Source organism: Chrysochloris asiatica, unplaced genomic scaffold (genome assembly GCF_000296735.1).
Source record: "Chrysochloris asiatica unplaced genomic scaffold, ChrAsi1.0 scaffold00140, whole genome shotgun sequence".
Taxonomy (NCBI): Eukaryota; Metazoa; Chordata; class Mammalia; order Afrosoricida; family Chrysochloridae; genus Chrysochloris; species Chrysochloris asiatica.
This window is the reverse complement of record NW_006408658.1, coordinates 8563968-8574551: the sequence shown is the minus strand read 5'-3', so window position 1 is coordinate 8574551 and position 10584 is coordinate 8563968. Positions and strand designations below refer to the sequence as shown.

General features: G+C 54.1%; 1 protein-coding gene across 1 annotated transcript; it reads right to left on the bottom strand.

Moving 5' to 3' along the window:
• Positions 1 to 1615: 1615 nt before the first annotated feature.
• Positions 1616 to 7963, bottom strand: RELT (RELT tumor necrosis factor receptor). The gene is made up of 10 exons (XM_006870274.1): positions 7919 to 7963; positions 6605 to 6679; positions 6303 to 6472; positions 6068 to 6147; positions 4648 to 4905; positions 3212 to 3292; positions 2840 to 2921; positions 2433 to 2678; positions 1816 to 2014; positions 1616 to 1663 (listed from the first exon to the last, which is right to left on the bottom strand). The coding sequence occupies exons 1-10, from the start codon at positions 7961 to 7963 to the stop codon at positions 1616 to 1618; spliced, it is 1284 nt and encodes a 427-aa protein (XP_006870336.1).
• Between the last annotated feature and the right edge of the window lie 2621 nt (positions 7964 to 10584).

Here is a 10584-nt window from a genome sequence, read left to right as displayed (position 1 = left end):
AATGTTACTAATGTTATTAAAATTAATTTCACCCATTTCTTTTTGGCATCCCTGGTTGGTGCAATCAATTCATGCTTATTCTGAGTCCACCCAAAAGCAAGGCCTAGAGAGAAGTCAGCCATTTAAAGCCTCAAAGAATATAGTCCTCCTGTTTAAAACCTCATAGAATACAGTCCTCCTCTGATACCAAGGAGGTTGCCATGAATCAGCATCCACTCAGCAGCCACTGGTTTATTGGTCTGTCTTTTTACTTTGTAAAATTCTATTCAGAAATTTTCAATGGTATATGTGGTTCACACTTTGTGGGCAGCACTGCCTCAGAGCTTCCATGAGACCCCACTGAGGCTGGAGACCTCCTCCAGAACCCCTGCTGACCGGTTGCTGGGCCCCCACCTGCCGGGAAGCAGGAATCACAAGGAAGGGATGGACGCATGGTCTGACTAACACATGGTCCCCAACCCGGTGCAGGACTTGAGAGCCATTTGCTGAAGGGACGACCTGGGGTGGCATAGGGAAAAGAAGTTCCTCACGACACCACGTTCCCACCTTTTATTATTCAATAAATTGATGGGGATGCGAGGACAGGACAAAAGCAAAGTTTTAATAAATAAGAGAAATGGGGTCATGGCAGCGGGCCCGCGCCTGCACGGCACCTCATAAATAACCAGTTTGCTGAGCACACAGTATGGGGACGGGTGCTGAACTAGGGCTAGCCAGAGCTGGAGGACAGACGCACCAACACCATAGGAACCACTGAAGCCAGAGGTGCTGCTCCAGCCCTGGCACCCGGTCCCACTCCGCCCCCCAAGGATCCTGAGATCTTGGGGTCAGAGGCAGCTGGGCAGGTTAGGGCTCCTGCACCCCAGCCCTGCCCAAGTCAAGTCTGTTTGCCATTTTTGTTAAAAACTGAGGAGGAGGCAGGCACATGCATTAAGCCCCCTCTGTAGACAGAGCCATGGATGGAACAGCCCCTGGGGGTCTTGAAGGCAGAAGCCCTGGCAGCAGCAAAAACGGCCAGATGAAGCTACTAATGTGGGTGGGGCAGAGACTCAAGCTCATCCTCCACAATGGACCCAGCCCAGAACCAACAAGGAGCTGGAGAGGCCCTGGGCACTGAGATGTCCTTCGAGCTTCACAGTCAGACACTTGTCCATGATTGGAACCCAGGAACTCAGCCCCCCAGCCAAGGGCTGGATGGTGCCCCTTACCTCTCCAAGACTTGTGGGAAGAGGCACATCTACTCCCTGGCCCTGTATAGAAGTGGGAGGGCTGGGAGCCGGGGAGAGGGTCCCTCCCTTCCCGGAAGTTAGACTCTGTTGATGGAATGAATCCTGCAGGCGCCTAGGATCTGATCAGGGCAAGGGTCGGGGCATTCTGCAGGCGGGGAATGGGCAGCAGGGGCCTGGAGTGGGCTCTCACTACTTCTGCACAGTGCCTGCCAGCTGGCCTGCCCCACATTGGGGGAATGGCCCCACCTCCAGGCCTTGGCCACTGCTGTTCTGTCTGCTGGGCCATTGCTTCTCGGTCCTCTGGGGCCCAGCTGCGGCTCTCCCTCCAGGAAACCACTGGAACCTCCTAGGGCAGAGCTGCAGTGTCCTCAGACAAGACAAGCCCTTCAGATGACCAAGTTGCTCTCACTTAGCCTGACGATGTAGCGGTTCTCCTGGGGTACAGAGGCGAAGGTCAGAGCTGAATCAGAGGCCTTCTGGGTTCCAGGAAAGTGGTCCCTGACACTGTGCTCTGTACTCCCAACACCTGCACTATCTTTGGTCAGGTTGGCCCACATGCCAAGACACGCTCATCTCTTGCCCTCACCTCAGGCTTGTTTTCCGTTGGGGGCTTTAGCCATTTAGTGTGGCTTGTGCTACTGCCCAGGAGTGAGCGCTGCTCGGGGGGGAGGCCAGGCTGTGAGGAGACAGGGAAATTGCCCCCTGAAGGCCCTGCCTCTGTGATGGTCTTCACTTCAGATGCTACTGAACTTGTTCGCTGCTCAGGAATTCGAGCCACACGGAACCTGTGAGAAGGGGTGCAGGTCTCCTTTAGAGGTGGGGAATGTGAGGTGCAGGGAAGGCAGCACCTACCCAGAGTCACACAGCAAACTCATGGATCAATCCCCTGTACTTGTCAGCATCTGAGCCCTTCCCAGCAGCTTTCCACCTGCAGATGAGGGGTTCATTCTGCTGTCTGCACCCAGCCCCTGAGCCCCCACATCTAGCCTTCAGGTGGACCATCTCACTGGTTCTCAGGGCTCCACAAGCTCCTTCATGGCCCTGGCCGCTTTGGGGGATGCAACGGCTCCATAGGAGACAGTATGGCTAGGAGGTCTGTCTCTCAGGCCATTCCCACTGCTCAGAGCGGCACACTGAGGCCCAGGAAAAGGGTCCCCGGGGATCCACAAGGAGCAGGGTGTTCAGAGCTTGACCCTGCCTCACCTGCCCACAGATAAGATGGTGATCTCCCCCTGGCGTCCAGCCTTGGGGACTCTGGCTGAGCTGGGCAGGAAGCTGGGGGCAGGGGTGGTGGCTGCTGCAGCCTCAGGGGACAGCAGCACTTCGGGCCACTTCTTCTGGCTACATCGGGAGCAGCAGGGACCAGACACTGAGGCCAGGCCCTGCACGGTGTGGAGGTGGTGGCGATGTGGGCATACATGTGGTATGTTGGCAGGGCCTGGCATCGGCCTGCCAAAAAACAAACCACAAAAACGGAAGCAGTCACTAGACAGGGCCAGGAGACCCCAGGAGGTGGAGGAGAGGGATAAGAGTGACAGGAAAGAGGAAATACCCAGGTGCTCAACTGTGGGTTTAGGCCCCCTCCGGCCCTACCCCTCTTGGCTGCTCACCTGGGCACAGGCCTGTGGCTCGTTTGTACCAGCTGTTTGCTGTGATACTCTTTCAGCAGCTCTTCCAGGGCCGCCGCATTCTCTGTGGGCAGCTGCAGTCAGAACTCACCTCTGGGCCATGAGGGGCGCTACTCCCTAGCCCAGTGGACACCTCCCCTACCTGCTACTGGCCACCCGCAACCTTCTCCTCAACCCTCACCAGGAGGAAGAGGGGCCCATCCTGTTAGCCAGTGGCCAGGAGAGCAGGGCTGGCCTGAGGAGGCAGCTCAGATGAAAGTGGCAAAGCAGAGCTAACTGCCCCTCCCAACCCTGCCCCCCACCCCACCCCCAGGCTGCCTCCCAGGCACTGGGGCAGGCCAGACCATCCCTTACCTTTCTTCTCAGTGATCAGACGCACCAGGACCCCGATGGTGTCTTCATTGGCATCCTCAGCCCGGTAGGCAGGGTTGATCCCTGGGGAAGAAAAGTACAAGGACCATAGGATCCTGGGGTGTCTGAGAGGGACAATGGGCTCGGGAGCTATGCCATGAACTGCCAGCAGAGGGCGCCCACACCTTCTAAGACTTACAGCAGCCAGGCCCCCTGTAGGTAGCTGTGTTTAGGAGGCAAAGGTCCTCAAGCCATGCGAATGTGGGAGTCTAAGCCTTAACCTCAGCTCAGAGAAGCCCACTATCACTTTTATTACTCAGCATTGCTGCTTCCTGCACCCAATAACCCTAGATACTTAGAGGTTTAAGGGACCATTGGAACTCCTGGATCCCTGCAGTGTCTAGTGGACCTTCAAGCCCCCTTCTGGGCCTGTCTTGTGCCTCCTCAGCCTCAGGGAGCTGTGGGCTGCCTCCCTGCCCAGAACCCCGAACAGTTCCAGTGCACACAGCTATTCCAGGCCTCCTGCCTCCCTGCATCCCCTTGTCTATGGGTCTATTTAGCTGAGGACCCTTGGTCAGCTTTGGGACCAAATCTCAAGGGTGTGAGGATGGGCCCTCTGGGACTGGACCTGGGGCCAGCAGCAAACAGAGCTCCCAGGACTTACACCCAGACCACAGCTAGCAGCTAAGGGAGTCACTAGGTTAGGAAAACCAGTATCAAGTTTAAGTCTCCATCTTTCCATCTGCCAGCCTAGAGTTCCCCCACTGCAGATGTCAGTGTCAGGTGCTGAGGGGCTCATGCCAGTCCCTAGGCAGTCTCAGGCACTGGCATGGGAGACATTTCAGTCTTGACTCCATCACAGGCTCCTGTGGGTCCAGGACAATGTGTATAGGGGCTTCAAAAAGTTTGTGGGAAAATGGAATGAAAAGATCACGGAATTTTTCCACAAACTTTTAAAAGTCCCTTTTGTGCACACGGGGAGAGGGCAGTAGGTCCTAGGGGTGGGAGGGAGGAGTGTGTCTCTCCCTCTGGTTCTGGGACTTGTAACTCAAACCATAGCTGGGAGCTGAAATTCAAGCCCCTCACAATGCCCACCCTGGACAGCTGTCTGCGTCAGACCTCCAGAAGCCAGGATTCCTCTAGTGCCAGGCCAGAGGTCAGAGGTCACACTGAGTACCAAGAAAGCAGTTGACTCTTGAGCCAAGTATACAACCGGAGCCCCCAGGAGTCCAGAACCCTGCAGGCGGGCTTGACCTCCCCTAGGGTAGAAATCCACTGAAGTCACCTGCCTCTGCACCTCGCACCCCTATCCCCCCACACACTTCAGGTCAGCTGGTCTTTCCATCCACTTTATGCTTTACAACTGTTACCCCTGTGACCCCAGGAAGCCCTCCCAATTCGCCCCCTCTGACAGAGGCCGAGCTGGGGCTGGGCCTCACCGCTGCCTCCAGCTCCGGGGCCAGGCCCGATCTCCTTGTGGGCCGTACAGTGGTAACCCTTCCTCTTGAGCAGGTTACACACCAAGATGCCCAGCAGTCCCATGAGGCAGAAGATAGGTACAATGGCGATCACCGCGTACTGTGCGGCTGTCTCCTCGGTGCTGCCAGCCCGCGTGCTGTTCCCAGGCTGCTGGCTCTCCCCGCTACCACTGGCACCTCCTGCCAGCTCCACGCCACGTCGGACCCTGCGCCCCAACACTGAGCACCACAAGGATGGAGACAAGGAAAGACGGCTGTCCACAGCAGCCCACTCCCATCACAGGCGTAGCCCCCTCCTTTCGGCCATCTGGCCCATCTTGGCTCTTACCGTAGCCTCTTTTGGATATCCAGACCTTTGGCCCCTTGTCCCCCCATCCTTCTGGGACAGAGGGTACACATGGCACATGTGAGGGTCATCCATGGATTGGTGGCCTCACAAGGTTACTGACTGAATGGGTGACATAAGGTATCAATATATGTGGGGGTGTGTGCTTGTACATACGTACATGAGCACATATGTGGGGGTGTGCACGTGCATACAGATGTGAGCACATATGTGGGGGGTGTGCTCATATGTACACGAGTACACGTGGGAGTGTGTATCCATGTGTATGTGAGCATATGTATGGGTGTGTGTTCATACGTACATGGGCACATGTGCGGGTGTATTCATGTGTGCAAGCACATAGGCAGGAGTGCAAATTCATACATGAGCACATATGTGGGAGTGTGTGCATGTACATACATGTGTAAGCATATATGTGGTGATGCATGCTCACTGTACATGAGCACATATGTGGGGTGTGCGTGTGCATACAGATGCAAACACACATGTGGGGGTGTTCATATGTACATGAACACATGTGGGTGTTTGTGTGCGACCACATAAGTGGGAGTGCGTGTGCTCATACATATGTGAGCACATATGTGGAAGTGTGTGCATACATATGTGAGCATGTATGTGGGCGTGCATGTTCATGTGTACATGGGTGCATGTGTGAGGGTGCATTTCATATGTACTGAGTACACATGTGGGTGTGTTCATAATATGTGGGCACATATATGGGAGCGTGTGTATACCTACGTGAGCACATATGTGTGTGGTACATGTTCATGTGTACGTGAGCACACGTGAGTGTTCATATGCATGTGAGCGCATATGTGTGTGTTCATACACACATGAGCACATATGTGGGAGTGTGTGTGTGCATACCTATGTGCTGTGCAGGTTCAGCTGTGGCTGCCACTCAGATACAAGCAGCCATGTCCCACTAGCACTCTCTGGCTGTATCCCTTTCCCCTCTCCCTAGATGATCACTGCAGGGTCCCCCCATCCCGCCCGCCCGCCCCACACCAGCCTTAGCCCCAAACTTCCTCTCACCACGACAGCTGAGAGTACCCAGAGGTGCCAAGGAGCAGGGGTGACATGGAACATGGGGGTTTCCCTCAGGGCTGAACCACCTGCAGGGAAGAAAACTGTTACTGGCTCCTCCAGATCTCGCCTTTAGACAGGCTACCCAGTACCCTTCTTGGTATTGACCCGTCCCAGTTCACGGGTGGGAGACAGTGTGGCCTCCTCTTGGGGGGGTTAGCCTCACACCCCATCTGTGGCTCACCCAGGCTGGCAGCCTCCACACAGTGCATCTCGAGTCGCCGAGCCCGCCTGGGCCTCCAGCCTCCCTTGGGGGCTGCAGCAGGTGTGGGGTTGGCATGGGCTGGGGCCCCATGAGGCTGAGAAGGTACCTGGGGGGCAGGACCTGCACAATGCAGCACCCTGCCTCAGGTCCTGTGGGAGGGAAAGGGTGAGAACAAAGCCAGGAGCTGGGACTGAGGTCGCTGGGGAGAGCCAGACCTGGGGATCCTCTCTGTGTCTCCACCAGCCTTCCCAGGACTAGGCGATGGGTGGGGCAGCGCTCACCAGGCTGGGCTCCTCCCCAGGCGGGCACTGCCAAGGAAGCGTCAATGCTGGAGTGGCTGGGAGCCAGGGCAGCAGCTGGAAGAACAGCAGGCAGGAGGAGTGTGTTGAGGGTGAGGCAGAAGGCACTGGGGTGTGGTGTCTCTGGGGTCATCCATTCACAACTTATTTTCCTGAGGCTCATACCACACCATCAATGACCACACAGGGCCATACCATCCAGGCTCCACAGACACTCTTCTAACCCCAATGCTTCCTGCATCAACATCCACATAGGCAAGGACAGAACCACATCTGCTTTTAGAGAGTTCTGGAAGGCCCCAGACAGGGTTGGACCAGGATCTCAAGCTCTGGTTCTCTGAGTCACAACCATTCCAGCTTCCGAATTCCTCTCTCAGATCCTGCCCCTTCACAGCTGGACAGGCCATGAACTGGCTTCTGACAGGGTTACTATGAGTTGGAACCCACTCCACGGCACATCACCACCACCACCACCACTAATCCTCTCCAGTCTGCAGCTTATTGGGGTCCTTATTCTCCTCCAGGACTCCCCACTGTGCAAGGCCACCCAGCCTACACCCCTGTACCCAAACAGGGCAGGATACACCCCACCCAGCCCATTGGGGGCAGGGGGGAGGGAGCTACTGCTGTCTCTCATACTCAGATGTGGGTGGTCTTCCTGAATCCCTCCCTGCTGTGGGGAGACCCCATCCTCTGGTTTTGCTGGTGCTAGCTGGGTGCGGGGACCTCAGAGCAGTGTCAGCCACTCTCGAGGTGAAGGGAATATTACACAACAGGCGCTGGGACCTCCTCTGGCCCCAGGTCTGTCCTGCTGCCCTCTAGAGGTCATGCCTGAGGCCATGTCTTGCCCTCTCTGGGCTCCCAGCATCATAGCAGGCCAGACTCTAAGGTATCTCCTGAGATTGTAGCCCAGAGTCCCATGAGGCTCTGGGCAGCTGGCCAGTCTCTGATTCTGGGATCTGGACTCTGGGGTCCCAGCATCTGAGGTGCTAAGGTTCTCAGGCTCCAAATCCCAAGCCTCTTTTGCCCAATTTCTTCTTCCCCTTGGCCCACCCTCCCTGAGGATCTGTTCCCACGCCCAGCTGGCATCCTTGGCCTCAGCTAGGTCAGCCTGGCTACAATTGCCAGCAAGTCCTCCTGCCGTCTCTTTCCTCCCTGAAAGGAAGAGCTGACTACTCAGCCCCACCCCACCCTGGCGTTCCTCCTTGGGGGACTGTAGGGTAAGGGTTAGGATTGGGCTCCTCAGCTGACCGCCCCCCACCCCCCCATTCGCCTTCTGTTCCATCCCCAGCTCACCACAAGGAGGCAGGACAGGGACCAGCGCAGCAGGCTCAGCTTCATCCTCAGGGCAAGAACGGGGCACCAGCCTGGAGTGGATGGAGGGCGGCTTAGAGGGGGCAGGCTGCAGCTCTGGTCCTCCCAGCATGGTACAAGGTGTTGCAGAGGCAGGCTGACCACTGGGCAGCCCAGCCTAGACCACCTGTTGAAGCCTGAGCAGAAGTGGGGGGCTCTGGGGGCCAAGGAGGAGAGGCAGAGGCTCTGCCAGATTTGGAAGGCTTCCTGGGGGAGGAAGGGCTTCTTCCTCTTTCATAAACAGCCAGTCACCCTGGACCATGGCCAGGAGGGCCTGTGAGGGAGGAAGCCTGAGGCGGCCCTTGGGGAAGAGGGAGACTGAGGAGGCTGGCACCCTCTCCCCCAGTTTCTCCACCCTCATCTCCAACTCTTCAGGCTCCTGCTCCCCAAAACGGCTCACAGGGTCCCAAGCATGCCGGCGGCTCACTCATACTCTATCCTCACTCTTGCCATTTCTGCTCTTCCCAAGGAAGATCGTTTCCCTCACCATTCAAATCCCACACACCACACAGGCCTCTTTTTCCAGAAGTTCTCTCAGACCTCCCCTTTCCCACCAAAGCTGGGTCAAGGCCTTCTCTGGCTCTCAGAGCTCCTGTGGGTGCCCCACCCCATCACATTCCACATGGCCACACCTGGCTGAGCCCCCATGGAGGGCTGGGCCGTATGTGACTACATCTCGGCCCAGTGCCAGGCAAGGGCTGGGGAGGCCATGGCAGCCAGTACTCAGCCTCTAGTCACTTCGGGAGCACCTACTGTGTGCCACTCACGACCCCCAGCACCAGGACAACAGGTATGAAGGGACAGATGAGGGCTCACATTCCAGACAATGATTCTCTGCCAAGGAGCCCTGGTGGCAAAGTAGGTCAAGTGTTGGTCTGACAACCTAAAGGTTGGTGGGTCAAATCCACCAGCTGCTCAAGAGAAAGAAAAAGCTATTTACTCCTGTAAGGATTTATTGCTGTTCGTTAGGTTCTGACTCATAGCGACCCATTGCACAAAAGAATAAAACCCATCACCATGTTTGAGTCCACTGCTGCTGCCATTGTGCCAATCCATTTCTTTAGGGGTCTTCTTCTTTTTCACTGATCCTCCATTTTACCAAACATGATAGCCTCTCCGGGGACTGGTCCCTTCTGATGACATGTCCAATGTATGAGAGATGAAGTCTCCTCTAAGGAGCATTCTGGCTACACTTCTTCCAACACAAATTTGTTTGTTGTTCTGGCAGTCCATGGTACTTTTAATATTCTCCTCCAACACCATAACTCAAATGTATTAATTCTTCTACGGTTCTCCTTATTCATTGTCCAACTTTCACATACATATGAGGTGATTGAAAATACCATGGCTTGGGTCAGGAGCACCTTGGTCCTCAAAATGACATCTTTACTCTTTAACACTTTAAAGAGGTTTTGTGCAGCAGATTTGCCTAATGCAATAACTTCGCTTGATTTCTAGACTGTTGCTTTCATGAGTGTTGACTATGGATTCAAGCAAAATGAAGTCTTTAACAATTTCAATCTTTTCTCCATTTACCACGATGTTATTCATCAGTCCAGTTATGAGGATTTTTGCTTTCTTTACATTGAAGTGCAACCCATACTGAAGGCTATAATCTTTCATCTTCATCAGTCAGTATTTTAAGTCTTCTTTGATTATAGCAAGCAAGGTTATATCATCTGTCTATCTTTCTGGTAATCTCTGCTTTCAGCATCTGGCATCAGCAATGGTATCCCTCATTCCATGTCCTCTTCTGAATCTGACTTGAATTTCTAGCAATTCCCTGTCGACTTACTGTTACAATCAGTTTTGAATTATCTTTAGCAAAATTTGACTTGCATATGACATTAATGATATTGTTTGATGATTTCCAAAGTCCACTGGATCACCTCTCTTTGGAATAAGCACAAATATGGATCCCTTCCGATTGGTTGGCCAGGCAGCTGTCAGTCAAATGTCTTGGCAAAGATGCGTGAGCACCTCCAATGCTGCATCAGTTTGTTGAAAGATTTCAGGTTGCATTCTGTCAATTCCCTGAGCCTTGTTTTTTACCAATGTCTTTAGTGCCACTTGGACTCTTCCTTCAGTACCATTGGTTCTTGATCATATGTTACCTCTTGAAATGGTTGAACATCGACCACTTTGTTTTGGTACAGTGACTCTTTGTATTCCTTCCATGTTCTTTTGATGCTTCTTACATCGGTCAATATTTTGCCCATAGAATTCCTTCAACATTGCAAGTCGAGGCTTGAATTTTTTCTTCAGTACTTTCACCTTCAGAAATGTTGAGAGTATTCTTCCCTTTTGGTTTTCTAACTCCAGGTCTTTGCACATTTCATTATAATACTTGACTTTGTCTTCTCTAACTGCCTTTTGAAATTTTCTGTTCAGCCTCAGAAATCCTATGGAGCAGTTCTACCCTCTTATAGGGTTGCTGTAAGTTAGAACTGACTCTATAGCAGTGGTGGATTGGGCCACCGGCCAGAAAGTAGACAGCACCAGAAAAAACAAACCAGTCTGGTGAGAGCACATAGAGATGAGGGATGGGAGAAATCTCAGTGGAGGCTCCGAAGCCCACTGGCCTCAGGCAAGACCCACTGTCTGAGACC

Excerpts from the sequence above, each read along its gene's own strand:
- RELT (XM_006870274.1), bottom strand. The coding sequence starts at position 7,963 with ATGAAGCTGAGCCTGCTGCGCTGGTCCCTGTCCTGCCTCCTTGTG. Across the intron at positions 3,293-4,647 it reads CCCCGGAGCTGGAGGCAGCG|GGATCAACCCTGCCTACCGG; the intron begins GTGAGGCCCAGC and ends TTTCTTCCCCAG. Across the intron at positions 2,679-2,839 it reads AGCCACAGGCCTGTGCCCAG|GCCGATGCCAGGCCCTGCCA; the intron begins GTGAGCAGCCAA and ends GTTTTTTGGCAG.